At 40.1% G+C, this 22,770-nt stretch overlaps 1 protein-coding gene across 6 annotated transcripts in view; it reads right to left on the reverse strand.

Annotated features, from left to right (window-relative positions):
- The window catches only part of ST6GAL1 (ST6 beta-galactoside alpha-2,6-sialyltransferase 1), a 135,186-nt gene that overhangs the window by 20,433 nt on the left and 91,983 nt on the right, over nt 1–22,770 (reverse strand). For all 6 annotated transcript variants that reach the window (XM_030575155.1, XM_030575156.1, XM_030575159.1 and 3 more), the window contains 3 exons: nt 13,703–13,846; nt 10,436–11,126; nt 7,741–7,838 (listed from right to left, as the gene is read on the reverse strand). In XM_030575155.1, coding sequence (XP_030431015.1) covers nt 7,741–7,838; nt 10,436–11,084 — 747 coding nt within the window. In that variant the 5' untranslated portion in view covers nt 11,085–11,126; nt 13,703–13,846. The remainder of the gene's footprint in view (nt 1–7,740; nt 7,839–10,435; nt 11,127–13,702; nt 13,847–22,770) is intronic.

The following is a 22,770-nucleotide window of genomic DNA, read 5'->3' on the forward strand; positions in this document are numbered from 1 at the left end:
CCAGGATTTTAAAATATTACAATACATATAAATACAAATTTAAAAGAACATAAATCAATTAAAACATATATAATCACCATGCCATTTGTCTTTTCCTGATTTTAGCTGCTAGCCATGCAAATAGGGCAACCACTCGGATCACAGATACACTGTTAGTCCCTAATAAATATTCTGTTCTCTGACAGGTTGTAGAAAAAGGCACTCAGGACAAAAAAAGCATGGAAAGCCATTCTGACCTTCAGTGGCAATACAAATTACAGTATAAAAAATAATAGGGCAGGCCTTCCACCTGCCCAGTGTTGCATGGACAGAGGTGGTTACATTTCTCAGTGCCAGTATATCAGCCTCCTGATTTAAGCTGTCTGCACAGACTGAAAACTGAGAGCTGTTAAGGCCCTCCTTAACTTGTTATTAGACAAACTTTCTAGATATCCATGAGTCTTTTTAATAAGGGAGAATCAAAGTGACATAGTTGTAATGGAAACAAGAGCCTTGTTTAGTTGCTTATTAATATCCTCTAATCTTAACTTGATTAGGGATTTCACATATTTAAACAAACCTAATCCTTTTGAATTCTAGGAAGTCTAGAGAATGCAAAGAATTCTGAATATACTGTACTCTCACTAAGGAAATGTACATGACAAAGCCCAATTGAGCTGTTCCTCTAAGCACAGCCTTGGCAAACATTGTGGGTACATACAAGAATGCAAAGCCAAAAATGAATATGTTTCAAAGTGGTAGACGCATTACTCTGTATCAGCAAAAAGAACGAGCAGTTTTTCTGGCACCTTAGAGACTAACAAATGTATTTGGACATAAGCTTTCATGGGCTAAAACCCACTTCATCAGACACATGCAGTGGAAAATACAGTAGGAAGATATATACCAAAAACATGAAAAAATGGGGATTGGCATACCAACCCTAACGAGACTTATCAATTAAGGTGGGCTACTATCAACAGGAGAAAAAAAAATTTTGTAGTGATAATCAGGATGGCCCATTTCAAACCGTTGACAAGAAGGTGTGAGTAACAGTAGGGGGAAAATAGCACAGTTTGTGTAATGATCCATCCACTCCGAGTCTTTATTCAAGCCTAATTTAATAGTGTCCAGTTTGCAAATTTATTCCAGTTCTGCAGTTTCTTGTTGGAGTCTGTTTTTGAAGTTTTTTTTGTTGAAGAATTGTGACTTTTAGGTCTATAATTGAGTGTCCAGAGAGGTTGAAGTGTTCTCTGACTGGTTTTTGAATGTTACAATTCTTGACATCTGATTTGTGTCCATTTATTCTTTTGCATAGAGACTGTCAGGTTGCTGATGAATGAGCCCCTGATGGTGTGGCTGATGTGATTAGGTCCTATGATGGTGTCCCTTGGATAGATATGTGGACAGGGCTGGCAGTAGGCTTTGTTGTGTTGTGCTTGGTTGCTAGTGAGTATTTGCTTCAGGTTGGGGGGGCTGTCTGTAGGTGAGGACTGGCCTGTCTCCCAAGATCTGTGAGCGTGAGGGATCATCCTTCAGGATAGGTTGTAGATCCTTGATGATGTGCTGAAGAGATTTTAGTTGAGGGTTGAAGGTGATGGCTAGTGGCGTTCTGTTACGTCCTTTGTTGGGCCTGTCCTGTAGTAGATGACTTCTGAGTACTCTTCTGGCTCTGTCAATCTGTTTCTTCACTTCACCAGGTGGGTATTGTAGTTTTAGGAACGCTTAATAGAGATCTTCTAGGTGTTTGTCTCTGTCTGAGGGATTGGAGCAAATGCGGTTGTATCTTAGAGCTTGGCTGTAGACAATGGATCATGTGATGTGGTCTGGATGAAAGTTGGAGGCATGTAGGTAAGTATAGTGGTCAGTAGGTTTCTGGTATAGGGTGGTGTTTATGTGACCATCGCTTACTAGCACTGTAGTGTCTAGGAAGTGGATCTCTTGTGTGGACTGGTCCAGACTGAGGTTGATGGTGGGATGGAAATTGTTGAAATCATGGTGGAATTCCTCAAGGGCTTCTTTTCCATGGGTCCAGATGATGAAGATGTCATCAATGTAGCATGAGTAGGGGCATTAGGGGACGAGAGCTGAGGAAGCATTGTTCTAGTCTGCCATAAAAATGTTAACATACTGTGGGGCCATGCGGGTACCCATAGCAGTGCCGCGGACTTGAAGGTACACAGTGTCCCAATTGTGAAATAGTTGTGGGTGAGGACAAAGTCACAAAGTTCAGCCATTAATTTGCAAACTAGACACCATTAAATGAGGCTTGAATAAAGACCCGGAGTGGATGGGTCTTTACACAAACTAAAAACTATTTCCCCATGCTAATTTTCCCTCTACTCACACCTTCCTGTCAACTGTTTGAAATGGGCCTTCCTGATTATCACTACAAAAGTTTTTTTTTCTCCTGCTGATAACAGCCCACCTTAATTGAGTAGTCTCGTTAGAGTTGGTATGGCAACCCACATTTTTTCATGTTCTCGGTATACATCTTCCTACTGTATTTTCCACTGCATGCATCTGCTGAAGTGGGTTTTAGCCCACAAAAGCTTATGCCCAAATACATTTGTTAGTCTCTAAGGTGCCACAAGTACTCCTTGTTCTTTTTCCAAAAGTTAATGTTAGTATTGCACTTTGGGAAAGAAGAGCAGCTGCAGTTCCATTTAGGACATCAAAAACATCCTAAGGAATTAATTTTGAAACACTTCCACTCCCGCTTGATCATTCCACCCCCATGTTTCCGCACCATACACAATCTGAGTGCATACCTTAGCCTCAAACACTCTTAGGGCTAGTGCAATTAAATTGCTCCCATGAATCCAGGCGAAACATAACACAGCTTGCATTGATTTTGAGGCCTTCTCTTTGGTCACCTGAACATGTTTATCCCACAACCGATTTTATGAGAACCAGACACCCAGAGAGAGGAAAGAAATAACTTGTTCAATATATTGCCCATCAATCCTCCATTTATGCAACCTCCGTCTTTGACTAAAAACTATTACTTTAGTTTTGGAAAAATTTATCAAAAGGCTCTCTTGTTGATAGTATAAACCAAACACATTTAATGAATGCTTCAGCCCCACTGATATTTGTGACAATAGAATCCTATCACCTGCATATAATAAGATAGACAAAGGATAATCCATGATTTGATGGGGGAAAATACTGATTTCCTTTTAATGCCAAAATAACATCAGTAATATAAAAGTTGACAGCCCTGTCAATCCCCCTTTGTTATCGGGATGGAATCAATTAGTTGCCTATCCAGACCTATCCTAATCTTGGCCTCTTTTTGCCTGGGAAGAGCTCTTAACAGAATAAATTAACGGTGGATCTATCTCAAATTTGTCCCACAGAAGCTGTCTATCAATAGAATCAAACGCCCATTTAGATCAGCAAAGGCTGAATACAATTTTCCCCACTTCAGAGATACAAACATTTGTAGATCAAATAAGAAAGAATAAAACCATAATCTGTAGTGGAGAAGCCATTCTGAAAACCAGCAAATTATTTTCCATTTTCTGCCAGATCCTCTAGCCTCCCCAAAAGATATCTAATATAAATTTTAAGACAGCATTCAATAAGAGGATTGGGTCCTAATTCCCTGGGTCTTTCCTATTCCCTTTTTTATAGAGAGGAATAATAATATTGGTAGCCCACCCTGAGGAAAAAATCCCTGTATTATTTATATTGGAGAAAAGTTTAGCCAAGACAGGGGCCCACCAATCAATATTCTTCTTAAATCATCCCACAGGGATAAAATCCTCCCCTGGTGTTAATTTTTTTAATTGCTTGACAGCCCTAGTAAGGACCCAAACATTCTGTTGGCCTTTACCCTGTGGTATGGGTATATCCAGTTGGGTTGGCCCTAGATTTTAATACACAGGCGTTAACAGGTAGTCAAAGGACTGAAGAGGAAAGAATCAGATGATCTAAACATAAACATAAACCTAACTGCAGGATTTGTTCTGACAACTTACTAACTGAGTGAACTGATAAGGAACTGACTTGACTAAAGGATGCTTTCCAGATCCATTGTGAAGTTTTTATTAAAACAGTATCATAGGCCATCAATGGCCTCAGAAGTAAAGTCCATGATTTGGAATTTAAGAATTATTTAGCACAATTTGATTTATTCTTTTACAAGAAACCTGGCTTACCAAAGATGAATCTTTTCATCTTCCAGGCTAAGAATTTTGTTTTGAAGGTTCTCAAGAAGGGCAGACTAGTCAGTGAACTGGCCCATTTTATTCCAATCAAATTAAATGCTCCAGTTACTGTATTACTTCCAGGTAATCCTTATTTTCAGTCTTACAGTATCATTTCTCCAGATAATATTTTAGTTTCTTTGAATGCTTATTTACCTTCCTTGGGATCCTGCTATTACAATGCAAATTTATTGGCAGAGCTAGAATCTCTTACTCAGAGACTGATAATTATCCAGTAGCAAATTTTATTCTTTTAGTGAGTTTAATGTGCCATTGGGTGCGGAATATAAAAATTGATCACATAGTACATTCAAAAAAAGAACAAGAGTACTTGTGGCACCTTAGAGAATAACAAATTTATTAATGCTCAAATAAATTTATTAGTCTCTAAGGTGCCACATTCCTGTTCTTTTTGTGCACACAGACTAACACGGCTGATACTCTGAATCTGTCATAGTACATTCAGTGACAGGCTGCTTGCTCTCCCCTCAAGAAATACGAAAGATAATGAATTTAACGGGCTGGAAAGTCTGAGTGATTTTGGACAGACTCATGCTCAGAGTTATTAATAGTAGAGGTGGTGATGACATGCTGGGTCACTTTACCTACACTGCTCAGAGGGTATGTCTACCCTGCAATTAAACACCTGTGGCTTGTCCATGTCAGTTGACTCGAGGCTTGGGGGCTTGGGCTACGGGGCTGCTTAACTGTGGTGTAGGCATTCGGGCTTGGTCTTGAGCCTGAACATCTACACCACAATTAAACAGCCCTATAATCCAAGCCCTGCAAGGGCGAGTCAGCTGACATAGGCCAGCTGTGGGTGTTAAAAGTGCAGTGTAGACATGCCCTACAAGGGAAGAAGGTGATTGACTATATTCCAGTCCCAATTTTAAACTGGCCTTGTTTCTCCAATTTTTCAGTTGCCCTTGTATCCAATAGCAACCATCAACCCCTACAGGTTAATTTCTGGCTCCTGGCCCCAACTCATCAGTCGTTCCCTGTTGGGCAGTGTTTCACCTTTAATTTTGAAGTCTTAAATGTGAGGCAAATTAAGTTGAATCCATTGCTTAAATCTAAAAGTAAAGAAAATATTACCTCTAGTTATCTCCTAGGGCTAAAAAACCTCCCAAAACAGTTTTTAGATCTTAGTGATGCAAGTCTATCCCTTCATGTATTTCATGACATTATACCAAAATTACAGGTTGTCTCTTGTGTCTCTGGGTGCTTTTCTACACATGAAAGTTATTCCAGAATGAGATAGAGTGTGAATGTAAAGTGCAACAGCTAGTTCAGAATAACTCAGTTTGTGAACACACTTATTCTAGCCAAAGTGGATTAAGCTAATCTAGAAAAAGAGACTCTTATTCTGAGTAAATTATCCAAGTGCCAAGTTATTCAGGTATAGCTGTTCCTGAGTAACAATTCTGGAATAACTCCATGTATAGATGACCTGTCGTAGGTTTCATCCTCACTCTGAACTTTAGGGTACAGATGTGGAGACCTGCATGAGAACCCCTAATCTTAATTACCATCTTAGATCTGGTTGTTGCCACCACCTAAATCATTTAAAACAGCTGTTTATGAGCCATTTGGGAAACTCTGTCTCCCCCCCACCCAAAAAAAAATTTCTCTCTCCCAAGTACTGTAACCCTTCCCTGGGTAACCTTTAGAGACTTCTCCACCAATTTCCTTGTGAACACCGATCCAAACCCCTTGGATCTTAAAACAAGGAAAAAATCAATCAGGTTCTTAAAAAGAAGACTTTTAATAAAGGAAAAGAGGTAAAAGAAATACCGCTGAGAGATTTGCATGCAAGCTACTCTCACAGACAACAGATTCAAAACACAGAGGATGTTCCCCTGGGCAAAAGCCTTAGTTACACAAAAGAAAACACTGGGTACCTCACTCGTTCATCACTCATCTCCACAATGGCTCAAGAAGTCTCCCGTTAAGATGCTGGGGAGCTCATACCCATCTTACTTACATCCCCTGGGACAGGCCAAGGCTTTGACAATTGTTTATATAACTCTGATCGATGTGCTGTCCACAACATCCTCAGCAAAGACAATGATTTTTGAAAAAGTCAGCATATAAACAAACACATCCATCCTTGGGACAGAGGGGACTTCTCTTTCTTTCTGAACTTAATATGGCTTATGGGAAACTCTGCCAACAGACCTTTTTTTTTTAGGATGGAATAATTCACTCTAATTCCCCCCCCACCAGCTTCTATGATAGGAAATCACAACCCCCTCTGACTTCTTAATTTGAAGGGAATCCTCAACAGAGTGACCTTTTCCTCCTCCTGTTTATTAAGGGCTTGCGTAACTTTGTCAACAAATGTGGTCAGTTTCTCATGAAATCTGCCTGTCATCCAACTGAGGCAGAGGAGAGGAGACAAGACATGGACACACTAAAAGGAAGAAATGTCTGTCTTGAACTTTTTGGAGTTTTTAGTTTTTTTGCAGGGTTTTCTGAGCTTGGAAAGTTTAGAAAGGGCAAGTGCTTCAGAACACATGATGCTACAACCCTGCTTTGCATTCTCCATTTGACAAGAGCTCCACAGGCCAAGTGGGAAGAAAGGCTGCAGGAGAAAGGCCTGAGAAATAAGATGTAGAAAGCAGAAAGTCTCAGTGGCTTAGTTCTCAAAGGAGTGTGAGGCAGGGAGCTGAAGTCACATCTGTGTCACAATGCGGATGTGCAAAGCGGTCTCTGATGAGATAATGAGCAAGATATATTCTGTGATGGGTGTTCTGTACAGGTGAATACGCCATAAATAAAAAGCTGTATTTGAAATACAGCATGAAATAATACAGCACAACTATTAAAATCCTATTGGGGGGCACCTGGCCGCACCTCTGCATAGAAGCCAGAGAGGGGACATGCTGCTGCTTCTGGGAGCTGATTTAGGTATGCGCTGCCAGGAGCCTTCACCCCTCACCCCCCCTGCGCCCCAACCCCTGCTCCAGCCCCAACCTCCCTCGCACCCTTCGAACTCCTCTGTCCCAGCTCAAAGCAACCTCCTGCACCCCTAACCCCTCATCCTCAGCCCCACCCCAGAGCCTGCAACCTCAGCTCTCACCCCCCCTGCACCCCAACTCCCTGCCTCAGTCCAACCTCCCGCACACTGAACTCCTCATTTCTGGCCCCAACCCAGAACCCTTACCCCCTCCCACACCCCAGCCCCAAATTTCGTGAACATTCATGGCCCATCATACAATTTCCATACCCATATGTGGCCCTCAGGCCAAAAAGCTTGCCCATCCCTGCTCTAGAAATGACACCTCAAGATGCTGCTACATAAAGGTCCCAAGACCGTGAGGTAGAGATTTCATGTTCATAGCCAGAGATGTGGCTCTTTTCTTCCATAAATACCGTAAGAAAAGCCGCCACTTACCATTAATCACTCTGCTGTTGGTGCTATTCCTACCTCAATCCTTGCCATGAAGGAGAGACTGCACAATAAGAGAGCTGAACTGGGCCCTCAGTCATGTACTCAATACATTTTCACACTCTGTTGTGTAGCACACATGCCAGACAGACTTACCTGAGAATTAACAAGGCGAACTGTTGTCTTTTCGCCTACATCATTCTGAAACCCTACGGTAGGAGCCCCATTAAATCTCAAAACTGCATCGTGGCTGTCTGAAAGCAGCAAAGAGGGAAGAGTTATTAAAAGTTAACCAATGGCTATTATGTGTGAGTGGGGGAAAACCATCTAACTCGGGTATGTTAAAAATATGTCAGGTATATAATCAATGTAGAATTTTCCTCATAATAGCTGTTTGTTAGCAATACAGAGCTGGATTCATCAGAAGTATTAAAAAGGTTGATTCTTTTCATGCTGGCATTTAAATGATTACTATGTGTGCTGTTTTCTCTGTCTCCTAATTTGGTTTAAATGAAACTAACCATTTCCAGCTGTATGTATTTTATTGTAAAAACTCAGCACACATGTAGAGAGCACAAGTAATATCCAAGAAACCTGCTCAGTACAGGTCCCCAAAGCATGCTTGAGTAAATAATTCTCCTTGTGATTTGCTACAAATCAGTAACTGGGAAATAATGAAGAGGAATGTCCTTTATTTCTCAGGGCCTGAAAAACCTGATGCTCAATAGCCTGTGGATTGAGCCTTGTGGCTAGGGTGAAAAATAACTATGCTACACTTCACTGCTCAACATGATACCTCCTGCACTTTAAAGGAATACAACAGCTGTGTAATGTTTATAGGTACTTTGCCAAATGTAACTTACTATACTCTTAGTAGTGTTACACTTTCCCTTCATGGCTTCACTCTTATTTATTTCCTATAACAGTTGACAGCATAGCTTTTCCTGAGTTTTGTTTCTGTGTCTTCCTTCATATTCTCTCCTCCCTATTATTGGCTAAGCAGCAGCTCTGCAGAAAATGACCTGGGGATTACAGTGGATGAGAAGCTGGATATGAATAAGCAGCATGCCCTCGTTACCAAGAAAGCCAATGGCATATTGGGCTGTATTAGTAGGAGCATTGCCAGGAGATCAAGGGAAGTGATTATTCCCCTCTACTTGGCACTGGTGAGGCCACACCTGGAGTATTGTGTCCAGTTTTGGTCCCCCCACTACAGAAGGGCAGTGGACAAATTGGAGAGAGTTCAGTGGAGGGCAACAAAAATTATTAGGGGGCTGGGGCACATGATTTACAGGAGAGGCTGAGCGAACTGGGATTATTTAGTCTGCAGAAGAAAAAAGTGAGGGAGGATTTGATAGCAGCCTTCAACTACCTGAAGGGGGGTTCCAAAGAGGATGGAGCTAGGCTGTTCTCAGTGGTGGCAGATGACAGAACAAGAAGCAGTGGTCTCAAGTTGCAGCAGGGGAGGTCTAGGCTGGATATTAGGAAACACTATTTCACTAGAAGGGTGGTGAAGCACTGAAATGGGTTACCTAGAGAAGTAGTGGAATCTCCTTCCTTAGAGGTTTTTAAGGCCCAGCTTGACAAAGCCTTGGCTGGGATGATTTAGTTGGAGATTGGTCCTGCTTTGAGCAGAGGATTGGACTAGATGACCTCCTGAGGTCTCTTCCAATCCTAATATTCTATGATTCTATGATCACTAATATTATCTATTTGGATTGCAGTTGCGCTTAAGAGCCCCAACTTCAGCAAGGCTAGGCTAGGCCAGAGATTCTGCTGTTACAGAAGAGAATGGATACGTTAAATAATGAATAATAAAATAAATAATAATACCACCTAAACTCTTCTATAGATTTTTTCATCAGTAGATCTAAAAGCACTTTAAAAAAGGAAAACTGTGTCATTACTACTATTTTACGGATGGGAAACTGAGGCACAGAGCAGCAAAGTGACATGCCCAAAGTAACCCGACAGGCCAATATTAGAGCCAGGAATAGAAATCAGGTCTCATGAGTGATAGGCCAGTGATCCACTCCCTAGGAAACACTGCCTCCTCCTCTTCTTCTTCCTTCTCCAGAGCCAAAGTGCTTGTCTACATGGGAAAGTTTTACCAGTTATACTGGTATAATCCTATCAGTATAGTTAAACTGATACAGTGATACCAGCATAACTACCCCGTATGGACACCCATTCCCATTTAAGAGTGGTTTCCCCCACCACACCACCAGTTTAGCTTAAACTCCTTCCAAAGTGACATAAGTTAAACCAAACAAAGGCACTCAAATGGGAATCTGAATGTTCACCCGGGGAGTTATATCAGTATCATTATAGCGCTTCCTGCAGCTGCCATGGCCATCTCCTGTTCCCAACCTGCCCTACCCTCTCTCTTTAGGGTACTCCGGCTCCCCAGAGGTCCCCATAGTGGAGACTGGAGCTGCTTTGTACAGCTGCAACCCTTCCCTGGCAGTGGGAATTCTACCACGGGGGGTCTCCATCATATTGTATGGGTGCAGAAATCAGCATGGATCTTGAGCTAATCCTCGCCCACACTTAGTTCAATTAAACCAATTGTGTTTTCAAGTGTTAAAGATTAATGTACACATTTGAAGTGTGTACTAAGGGTACACACTAAGGGTCCCAGCTCATTCTCTCTGCTCTCCACCACACACACCTGCAATCAATAAGAATCTTAACTGAATATTTCAAGTTGGTGCAAGTGTCTTTGTAAATTCTCAGATTAATTTTAAATGGAGAAAGTCCTATGGGTAAATCAAATGCAATGGTGGATTGTTCCAACCTCAGAGTTAAAAAGCCAGATGATATTGTTTTATCCTAACAGAGTAATACTAACCTATCTCTGGTCCCAGATGCGAGGACTTCAGAGAACCTGCTGAAGACACGACAGCGCATTGACGGAAGTGGCCGACTTCTTGGCTGAGTTTTTTTCTTGGTAGATACATCTGCCATTCAGAGGTATTGAACGGACCATCTGACCCATGGATCATTGTCACATTCACTCTGTCCCGGAGCTGACACAGCAGTTTCTCTGGACTGAGTTTGGCCGTATTCCTTTGCCCTTTGTAAGTCACATTGTACTTGTTCATGGACAGGTAATTGTTTTTGACCTTTTGCAGCCTGGGTATGAGATTCTTTGATGAACTGTCCTCATTCCAGACATTCACAGAGAGCATTGATTTCTTGGACTTTGCCACTGCATTGTTTCCTGGAGGGGCTGAAGAGATGATGCCATTTACTTTATTCAGTTTGACCGGCAAAGCAGCAGATAGTTGGCCCTTCTCGTTGACAGCTTTGCTTGAAAGAAGACGGGATGTAAGTACATCTCCTTTTCCCAGAGCTCTGGGAATCTGAAAACTTTTGCTTTCTGTTTTGAAGGGAATGTAGTAGCCTTTTCTTGTTTCCCTCCACAAACAAATAGTCAGAACCACAAGCAATAACAAGATTCCACACATCAATTTTTTCAATAGATTGATGTGAACCATAATGTATGGTGCATCAGGATGAGGTGATTAGTGATACTGGGCCTGAAAAAGAGGGCAAGAAACAACTAATCAAAAGAAGCAGTGGGGGAACTAGAAATTTTTTCCAGACTTCTCATCCATCTAAAGGCCTGATCTAAAGCTACTAGCATCAATGGAAATACTTTACTGGGCTTGGATGAGGTCCTAAATTCAATATCAACCCAGGCCCATGCTCCTTGTTTGAGTTATATGGGAGACCTCCCTCAGCCTCAATTCCATATTTTTCCTTCTCCAGAGTGTATGGGTGCAGAACTTTCATGCCAGTTTGGGTGAAAATCCCCACTTTGCTATTTTTTTAATAGATATTTAATGTCTGAAACATCACCAGGGGTCAAGGCTCCCTGCCTGAATCTGTCCCTGGTTCTTGCCTGTGGTCTGAAACTACTGTTTCAGTAACAAAGCTTGTTTAAAGGACACTGTGGAAAATGCAAATTTTATAAACATCATGTGAGTTTCAAGATAGCTACAGTGAAACCTTAGTGAGCTCATAGGAAACTTCTGCAAATCTGTAAGTGACTGACTGCACTCCCAATATGTAGTGTCATTAAACAGCTGGCTTGAGCCAATGAGTCTATATTAGTGTTCTGTTTTTTTAAGTTTTATTTTCAAAATGCTCTTGGTCTGATATTAATTTAGGGTACAATACAGAATATCTGGGGGAAGCGAAGAAGCCTTCTGAAGCACTACGCTCCAACAAATGCAGAACACCCCACCTTTAGCAGAAAATTTCAGCAGCTGCATGGAGGAGATGGAGAGTTTTTTGTTTAGGGGAAAGACATTCTGTTGCTAGAGTGTTGTGTTGCAGAGGCAGAAAATCAACAGCAGGGAAGCACAGAGGTCAGTTCATTATTCAACCTCTGTTCAAAGCCCAGGGGAACACAATGGGACAGGTGTAAACGAAGATATACTGGCAGTCTAAAAGTAACTGTGGAATTTACAGCAGTGCATTGTGTCTGGACAGGAGGGCTTCTCCTATCACATTAATCTATCCACCTCCCCAAGAGGTGACAGCAAAGTTGATGGAAGAATTTGTCCATCAACCTAGTGCTGTCTACACTAGGGTTAGGTCAGCTTAACTACGTCACTCAGGGGTGTAGATTTTTCACACCCCTGAGCGACATAGGCGGGTCAAATTAACTTTTTAGTGTACACCTGCCCTCAGGATATGACAGCAGCAAAGAGAGGGCAGATGCTCGAGTGGTGTGATGGGGCCAAGAACAAGGAATTGGAACTGCTGTGCAGAGGGGCTGGACACTGGCTCCCCGCACCCTACATGTCTGTATCTGACTGTCTCCCAGGGTGAGGAGAGTAGTCTGGCCACCTTGCAATCCAACACAGGGGAATGGTTTCCCACTCCAGAAGTGCACAGAGTTGGTGGGGAACTAGCAATCATAGGCACAGTGCCTGTTACTTGGGATCGGTGCTGGAAGTAATTTTTCTGGCCCAGAGCCATAGGCAGGGCTTCCGTTCTTTGGGATGTATTAATTTAATTGTTCAGGGTTTATTTTTAGCAATTTTTGAGTTCTATGTAAATGTCCAAAATCAGGTGGGTTTTACTGTAATTAGTTTTGTATACATCATAATGAGCTGTATTACTTATTATGGTAGTATATATTATGAGTACTCTCTTAATGTTTCTTAGTGCACTTTAACATAGTACTGTTTGAAACAGTACTACAAAAAAGCACACTAGAGAACCTATAGTGCACACCAGCAGGGTACAGGGTATAGGGTACAGGCTCCATCTATGCTAGTGTGAATAGGTTCAGCACCTGAAATAAAGGCAATCGAATTTTGACCTCTTGGAGCCAGTCTTATACTTATGACTGAACAAACCCAATATCCTCAAGTTCCAGCCATTCATTCACGAGCACAGATGTCTGACCATATAAAGTTCCCTTTGTCTTCTATTTCTATCATCCATGAACTCTCAGAGAAAGAAATGGAGCCTCTTAAAAGGCAGGTGATGGTACAGACTGAGCCATGAAAAACTAGGGCCCAAATATGCAAACCTTTCCCTGTGTTTGTGTTAGGGCTGGTCTACCTTTCAGAGTTAGGTGGCTTAACTACATTCTTCAGGGCTTTCACACCCCATGCAATGTAATTAAGATGACTTAAGCGCTGGTGTAGACATCACTAGGTCAATGGAAGAATTCTTCTGCAGACCTAGCTACCGCCTCTTGGAGAGGAGTTTACTACAGTGACAGAAGAATTCCTTCCGTTACTCTAGTAAGTGTCTACACTACAGTGCTGCAGCTCTGCTGCTGTAGCATTTCTAGTGTAGACATAGCCTCAGCAACAGGAGCAGTCCCACTGAAGTCAGCAGGCCTCATGTGAGTGAAGACTACTCAAGTTCATATATCCTGGGATCCACTAAAATCAACAGGAACTTTGCCAACTTGCTCATAGGAGCAAGCCCCTGTGAACTTAACCACTGTCTAGCACTCTACATCCTCAAAGCACTGTCCAAATGTTGATCGACTAAAGTATTGTTATCCCAATAAAGACAATGAAATCTATTGTTAGACTTCAACACAAAGTCTCCTCTGTAGTATTTGAACTGCTAATGTATTTGTTACCTGTTGTTGGCTAATACTTGAGTTAGAGCAACCGCTGCTCATTTTTAAGTATTTGCAGGCTTTCAGATGGTGAGAAGCTGTGTTCTCTTACAAATCCAACATGTCAGAGTGATGAGCAGATTTCTAATAAAGGTCACAAGCCACCTGCAAAAAAAGAGAACTTTACTAGAGAAATACCAAATGGCACAGGGCACCAAAGAGGATTTTCTTAGGTATGTGTTGGAGTCTTGCAGAGAGAATTCTGATAGCCAGACCTGGCTACCGCCAGCAGCAAAAAAATGTTAATCAAGTAAAACCCTTCCGAGAGCTCAAACGTCTATTGAAATGAGCAGGAATTGTTCAAACTTTGCCTGTGACAAATCAAAACATTTTTCTCAGTTTAAAAAACACCTAGAGAGTCTCACACCAAAATTTAGAGCCACCTAGCAGTTTGCATGTTCTGTCTGCAGCCTGGCTAGCAATGATATTACAGTGCCCCCTGGTGTTATTTTAATCCCTTAGAGAGCAGTATGTTTTTGGCAAATTTAAAGTGAATACATGATGTTATTATTAGAATCATCTAATTAAACAGTGTCTTTGTGAGTTTCTCCTGAGTCTTAGATACTCTGTCTTCTGACTAGTCACTTTTTGCTCTGCAAATATCTTACCATAGGTTCTGGAAAATAAAGTGTTCTTCTTGTCCTATTCCTTCAGCACAAAAGCCACACCACCAAACACACATGAAGAGTTTTATCTGCTGGACAGGCTTAGTATTGCTTTTCACAATAGCACTACAGTATTTTGCATTCAAGTATCATCCAGAGGCCCCATTAGACGAGGGCCCCATGGCACTGTGTGCTCCGCAAACACTAGCCTAAAATAGATTATTTCCTGTTTTCAAAAAGGATGTGGAGGAAGGAAACCATTATAAGTCAAGTGATGGAAGGAGATACAGTGAAAGAGAGGGGGAGACTTTACCAACCATTATGACCCTGCAAAAAGTTACACACATGCTTAACTTTACGTTAACACTGAAGTCAGCAAAACTATGCACATGAATGAGGTACACTTGCAATTGTTTGCAGGATAGGGATCTAAATTATTAAAACTTCTTTTAGTGTCAATAGTCAGATAACATTAAAACAGAGTGCAAATAGGCAGATTTATAACACACATGCATTCAACCCACAGAATCAGTTGTTAATATTCAAAGATGTCCCCACTTTAATTAAGGAAATTTTAATCACAAGTGTTTGTTATAACGTGCTTCAATAGGACATAATGGTATTTGCCTTTATTGACAATTGTACATTAAACTAGTTTTTTTTTTATAAATCAGTTGTTTGAAAGAGTTAAAAGAAGTTGTCTCAGCACTTCCTCAGCTCTATTCTCAGAAGTTTACATCAACAGTACATGGGTGCTCTGGAAGGGAACTTTGCGTTCAATATATCAGCTTTACCCTCCACCCCCAGCCCCTTTTTTATTTGCCAAACTTTAAAAGCAAGAGTTTTGCTTTTGCTCTTTGTAAGCATTCAACTAACAACAGTAACAAGCTGTGTCAGACATCTGCGAGGAGTCTTAATTTCAAAAAGTGACACAAAATGCACCCAATTTCCTACTTATGGCCCAGATCCTCAGCCGCTGTAAATCAGGATAGCTGTGTAAAGACAATGAACAGCGTACACCATCTGAAGATCTAGTCCCAAATGTATAAATCCTGCATTTTCATTTACAATTAAGCACAGGCATTAATTTTAAACATTTTGAATTTAATTGGTTTGCATTAGCATTACTGAAATAAAGAAATGTTGTGTGTTTAATACAGAATCAATTCCAAGACAAAAGATTGGGAAATGAGTTCAATTAATAGCTACAGTGCATGCTAATAGCAACTAGTGGAAGAAAATAAAAGATCATTTGTCCAATAGTACTAGTCTATGTCTGCAGACTAGACATAGTTTTCCAAAAGAAGAACTTGAGATTCCTGTCTCTATTCTTATCCAGCCAGAAACCTGCTTTCAAACATACATACATACATACATACATACATACAGGAAATTGAGAAAGAAAAGTGGAGAGACTTGCCAAGCATCACACAAATAATCGGGGCTCAGGAATATCTGACTTTCAGTCATGTGCTCAGTCCACTTGGCCATGCTATGTCTCCTCATAACACAAGAACTAAGGGTCACCAAATGAAATTAATAGGCAGCAGGTTTAAAACAAACTAAAGGAATTATTTCTTTACACAACGCACAGTCAACTTGTGGAACTCTTTGCCAGAGGATGTTGTGAAGGCCAAGACTATAACATGGTTCAAAAAAGAACCATGCTCTGAAGTGTCCCTACCCTCTGTTTGCCAGAAACTGGGAATGAGTGACAGGGGATGGATGCCTGTACCCACAGGAACAATGTGGTGGAGAAACATGAGGCCAGAGTGCTGGGCCATGATTTGTTTGAGACTCCGGCCTCTGGCCAGGAGAACCCAAACGAATCAATTGAAGGTCTGTACAGAGACGAGGCACAGGTACGTTGTATGTAAGAATGTTCAAAGGGGTGGTTTGGCAGGGACTGATGCTCGGTTCGCTAGAGCCTTTTGGATCAAGTCTGCACAAACAATTGTGCAAGCAGCTGTGCATGGAATTGTTTATTCCTTTACAAGCCTTTCACCTCTATTTGTTAAAAAGTGGGGAAAGAAACAAACTTCTCTCTGATCCACTGGTTTACAAAATAAGGGGTATATAAACTGTCTGTCACTAAAAACCTGTGGTTTTAAATCTAGGGTGCTTCTGCCTGCTGTTTTTTATTAAAACGCTCCTGTAAATAAAGGACTGTGACTTCATTTAGGCATGTCTTTTCAAGTGTTTATTCCCTAAAAAGCTTTAATATAACTTTCACTTCTACTTGTTAAAAAGTAGGGGAAGAAGCAATCTTCTTCTCTCTAATCCACTGGTTTACAAAATAAGGAGAATATAAACTGTCTGTCACTAAAAAACCTGTGGTTTTAAACCTAGGGTGCTTCTGCATAATTTTTTATTACAACGCATACAAAAGGAATGTGTCTTAGGTTTGTCTTTTCAAGTCATTATACCTTTGCAAAATTTAATGTAATTTTTACTTGTGTTTGTTAAAAAGTTTGAGAAAGAAGCAGCCTTCTTATCTCTGATCCACTGGCTCACCAACGCTGTTTTTGCTAACAGACGCTTTGCTGCAAAAGCCTGCTGTCCTTACTAAAAAAAATGACCAGTGCTAGCCTAAAACCTAGGGGAAAACTTTTATAAACAGGCTTTCTGTGTTTTTAAGCTTGGGTTGTTTCTGCAAACATACATGTTATTGAAACACTTATGCCTAAGGGGCTAAATGAAGATATGGGTCTTCAGGTAGGCTTGTCTTTCCAAGTGTTTATTCCTTTCCAACCCTTTCAGCTCTCTTTATTAAAAAGTGGGAAAAGAAACAAACTTCTTCTCTCTAATCCAATGGTTAACAAAATAAGGGGTATATGCACTGTCTGTTACTAAAAACCTGGCGTTTTAAACCTAGGGTGCTGCTGCCTGCTCTTTTTTTATTACAATACATACAAAAGGAATGTGTCTTAGGTTTGTCTTTTTAAGTCATTATAACTTTGAAAAACTGAATGTAACTTTAACATGTGTTTGTTAAAAAGCAGGTAGAGAAGCAAACTCCTTCTCTGTGATCCACTGACTCACAGAGGCTGCTTTGCTAACAGGAGCTTTGCTGCAGCTTCACATTGTGCTTACTAAAAAATAACCCATGTTAGTCTAAAACCTAGGGGAAAAACTTTTAAAAAATGTGTGTTACTAAAAGCTTATGGTTTAGGTTTTATAAAAACACCTCTGTAAAAGAGCTACATGGTGGAAAAAATGAGGGAGGTCTGTTTCTTTAGAAAATAAAACAGTTAAAAGGGAGGGGAGGGGGGAAAGAAGGGAGTTGGCTCTTGTTTAAAATCTTGGGACTCTAGGATTGGTTCAGGAAAATGAATTCTATGATGCTGCTGTAAAACAATCTCTGACTGGGTCAATTCAAAGGTGGTGATAACAAGTCTGAGAGGGTCTGAACCAGGAAAGTTGCCTCATTCTACAGAAGACATGACAGGTAAAAATTTTCTCTCTCTCTCTCTCTCTTTCTGATTCAACCATGTGCTGTCTATCTTTGCCCTTTGCAACGGGGCTCTCTTTTCCCTTTTCTTGCCCTGTTCTTTCTTTTAACCTCTCTTTTTTTCTTAATCTACCCTGATACTGAATGCTTTTCTACTCACTTTTTTTACCATGTGCTTACTAAACAGACTCTGCCTGCTTCTCTCTTTCTTATTCTCTCTCATTCTGATTCCATCATGTGCTGTCTATTTTTTGTTTTGTCCTGTTCTTTCTTTTAACCTCTCTTTTTTCTTAACCTACACTGGTACTGAGTACAACTATACACGTTTATTTAATGCATAAGCAAAGTAATATAGAAAACGGTTATACAAACTTTTTTTTTTAATTTTACAATACATCTTAATCTGTATCTTTTTTGAGCCTTTAGGGTTAGGAGCTGGCATGTAAAAAGTTTTATAATCCATTTTACGAACCCTGCTACACACCAATTGGCCAATATTGGCTGCCACCTCCTTTGACAGGTCTACCAGCAAGGCCACTGGGTCAGATATCTCTGCAATCTCCTTAATCATTTTAACAACTTCAGTTATAGTTTCAGTGGTTATGTTAAGCTTTTTGAGTTTGTAGCCTTGGGCTATAATTATATTTAGAAGCTGGGCCACATTCAGTTTAGAAGAAATACGTCTAATCTGATGAAATACTTCTAAGCGACCCCAAAAGATACAAGTGTGACTGAAAGAGTTAGGCTCGTTTACCACGCAGGCTGCACAGTTTTCCAAAAGTTGTTTTTTCAAACAGTGGTAAATGGCTTTTACTACAACGGCCCTAATAATATCAGCCATAATGTCATCTTCGCAGCTCTTCTGGTCACCCTCCTTACTTTTTACAGACTCTTTTTTAAAATCTTGCTTCACGCAAAAACAACAGGTGCATATCACGGTTATTCTGCTCAAAGGCCGCCTCTCTTTATCCTCTTCATCCTCTGAAGATGTCTGTCAAAGACGAAGTAAAAACATTTTTTAAATTCTTTGTTGCAAACGTTTAAAAATTAAAAAAAAACCTACAGTTTATTCATGCTACCTCAATCGTATCTTTGTCTGATTCTGAATCATCATTATCATCCCCAGCTGATGCACCGTCGGGCCCCGTGGTACCTTCCTGTTATTAAACACAAACATATAGTCTTGTTTAACCTCCCCTTTTATATGTTTATATTTATATTTCTTTCAAGATTTTCTAAGTAACTTTTACCTCATCATGTTCTTTTGGTTCTACAGTTGACAACCAGTCACTGCACACCCTGTTTGTGTTGTTTGTTTCTAAATCACCACCGGCGAGGGCTCCGTCGATCATGGTTTCAGCAACCTATTATTAAGCCAACCGTATAGTAACGTTTAACCAGTGGCTTACATAGATATATTTCTTTTCTTTCAAATAATTTAAGCTGCCTTTACTTCCTCATGTGCTTCTGGCTCTGTACCTGTTGACCACTTGTCACACACCAGAGCAGTAATCTTGTACAGACCCAGCTTGGTTATCTGCCCAAAAAAACAAAAAATAATTTTTAAGAGCGTAAAATGTAATAATTTTTTCACAACTGGTAAAGCTTTCACTTGCTTTTACCGTAACAACGTCGCCATCTTTCCATGACTCGGGGTCTATCGCTTGGTTCTTGACATCACTATCCTCCGACGGTCCCTCGGTTGCCATGTACTCATATATAGGCTCTTCCATTCCTACCAATAAAAAACAAAATTATTTAACCATCTCTATTTATAAAACATTTTGTAATTTTTTCATTAATTGGTTATAAAAAGGGTCTTACCTCTGCATTCAAGTCAGCTTTCTCCAAATCCGACAACAATTTTTATCGCACTTTATCCTTTTTTTCTTTTACAAATGGCTGTGGCTCCATAAAGTCTTCCTCTTTCTTTGGTTCAATTTCAGGATGAAACACGGGGTTCGGCAATGAGCCTCTTCGTTAGCAAAATAAGCGTAAAGAGGCCTTCTTTTCTGAACACGTGCAGGTGCACCCAGGGGCAATTCCGGCTTCTTGGCTTCTGTAGGCATCTTGTAAATAGACATGTCTTTGTGTCTAGGCTCCAAGTTTTAAAACCCCGCTCGCAAAAATACGTGTTTTTATACACACGGCCAAATGCTCATTGGTGAAAGTTTTTCAAATAATCCATCACACAATAGTTCATTTCTAAAAGTCTCTTGTTTAAAATCTTGGGACTACAGGATTGGTTTAACAAGTGCATTCTGTGACCAAGCTGTAAAACAACCTCTGATTGGTCCACCAAAAGGAGAGGCTAGCTTCCCAGGCTCGCCACCCAGAACAGCTATAATTTCACTACCAGTAGTCACTGGGGTAAGATGTTTCACTCTGCATGTGTTCAGTAATAGACTCTCTTACTGCTTTATTTTTTCCTCTCTTTCTATTCTTGTATAACGTACCTCTCTTCTTTCACTTTCATTTTCTCTAAACCTTACTCACACTTTCTTTTTTCATTTTTACACTCTCTCTCTCTTCTTTCATCCTTTTTCTTTCTGTGTACCCAAGCACAAACACACACACAACACTTCCCCTAATTAAACACACACAAATTTTCAAAATGGCCGATGGTGCCAAACTTTGGAGCCAACAGAAATGGGGTGGGAAGGCGGGACATAAGCCCTAAATGGGGCATGGAAACCTGTCACAAAATGCATGGTGATGAATACTATCGAGCGTTATACTACTAGTAAGCACTGAGTCCCATTGGGTAGATAGAAAGATAACTAAATAAGCTATAAAAGCAGCAAAGAATCCTGTGGCACCTTATAGACTAACAGACATCTTGGAGCATGAGCTTTCGTGGGTGAATACTCACTTCGTCAGATGCATGTCACCCACGAAAGCTTATGCTCCAAAACGTCTGTTAGTCTATAAGGTGCCACAGGATTCTTTGCTGCTTTTACAGATCCAGACTAACATGGTTACCCTTCTGATAAATAATCTATATTGAAGCCCCAGGAACCCCATAAGATTGGGTCCCTAATCCAAGAACTATTGGAACTCATTACAAAACTTTTCTTGAACATTACATGAATATATTGTCTCATGCTATAAAGTTAGAATTTATAATCCCTATTCCATGATGAGCTATAATGTATCTTAATTAAAACTATTTTTAGATAGGTTAGTAGTAATAGGCTCGATAGTATTCATCACCGTACAAATTTTGACTGGTTTCCACGTCCCTTTTAGGGCTTATGTCCCGCCTTCCCGCCCCGTTTCCATTGGCGCGAGAGAGTGGCGCTGTCAGCCATTTTGAAAAAAGTGTGCGTGTATGTGTTTGACTAGGGGAAGTGTTGTGTATGTTTGTGCTTGGTGACATGAAGAGAAAAAGGTTGAAAGAAGAGTGTAAAGAGAAAAAAAGAGAGAGTTTGAGTAAGGTTTAGAGGAAAAAAGGAAATTTGAAAGAAGAGAGGTAAGTTATTGAAGAAAAGAGGCTGGTAAAGGCAGGTTATGAAAGAATAGAAAGATTTTTGTTTTTAAAGGGTTAGTTAGTTTGAAAGAAGACAGATTTTTAGTGAGTTTGAGTAAGGAGAGATGATGGTAAAGAATAGAAAATTTTGAGATAAATGTAAAAAGTGTATTAAATATCAGGGTGGATTAAGAAAAAAGTTAAATAATATTGAAAGCTAGGTTTATAAAGGGAATTTACTAAGGCAAAACCTGTTTGGTAAGCACAGGATAAAAAAGCATTGAAGCTATTCAATACCAGTGTAAACTAAAAAAAAAAAAAAAAAGAGCCCCCTTTGCAAAGGGCAAAGACAGACAGCACATGGTGGAATCAAAAAGAGAGAGAGAGAGAAAATGACATTGGCACCAAAGTGTGGCGCCGACGGCCATTTTGAAAAAATGTGTGTGTGTGTGTATGTGTTTGACATGGGGAAGTGTTGTGTATGTTAGTGCTTGGGTACATGGAGAGAAAAAGGTTGAAAAAAGAGTGTGAGAGTGTTAAGAGGAAAAAAGAAAGTTTGAGTAAGCTTTAGAGGAAAAAAAGGAAATTTGAAAGAAGAGATGTAAGTTAGTTAAGAAAAGAGGCTGGTTATGAAAGAATAGAAAGATAACTTAAAAAAAGGAAATATTTGTTTTTGAAGGGCTAGTTTAAGAAAAAAGTTAAATAATATTGAAAACTAGGTTGAAAAAGGAAAAGACAAAACCTGTTTGGGAGGCCCAGGGTAAAAAAGGTGAATAAAAAGGCACTGAAACTATTGAATACCAAAATAGGTTAAGAAAAAAGCATTAAAAACATTAAAAACTAGGTTTAAAAGGGGAATTTACTAAAGCAAAACCTGTTTAGTAAGCACATGGCCAAAAACTATAAAGGGGTACTAAGAAAAAAGCATTTAAAATGATTAAAAACTAGGTTTAAAAAGAGAATTTACAAAGGCAGAACCTGTTTGGTAAGCACAGGGTAAAAAACTGAATAAAAAAGACAACCCTTTTGTATGTGTTGTAATAAAAAATTATGCAGAAGCACCCTAGGTTTAAAACCCCAGGTTTTTAGTAACAGACGGTTTATAGTCCCCTTATTTTGTAAACCAGTGGATTAGAGAGAAGAAGAAGATTGCTTCTTTCCCCACTTTTTAACAAATAGAGGTGAAAAGCTTGAAAAGGAATAAAACACTTGAAAAGACAAGCCTACCTGAAGACCCATAACCTTTATTTAGTTCCTTAGGCATAGGTGTTTCAATAATATGTAAGTCCGCAGAAACAACCCAGGCTTAAAAACACAGAAAGCCTGTTTATGAAAGTTTTTTCCTAGGTTTTAGGCTAGCACTGGTTATTCTTTTTTAGTAAGGACAGCAGGCTTTTGCTGCAACGCAGCTGTCAGCAAAAACAGTGTCTGTGAGTCAATGGATCACAGAGAAGGAGTTTGCTTCTTTACCTGCTTTTTAACAAACACATGTTAAAGTTACATT

The sequence above is a fragment of the Gopherus evgoodei genome, chromosome 9 (genome assembly GCF_007399415.2).
Source record: "Gopherus evgoodei ecotype Sinaloan lineage chromosome 9, rGopEvg1_v1.p, whole genome shotgun sequence".
NCBI lineage: Eukaryota > Metazoa > Chordata > Testudines > Testudinidae > Gopherus > Gopherus evgoodei.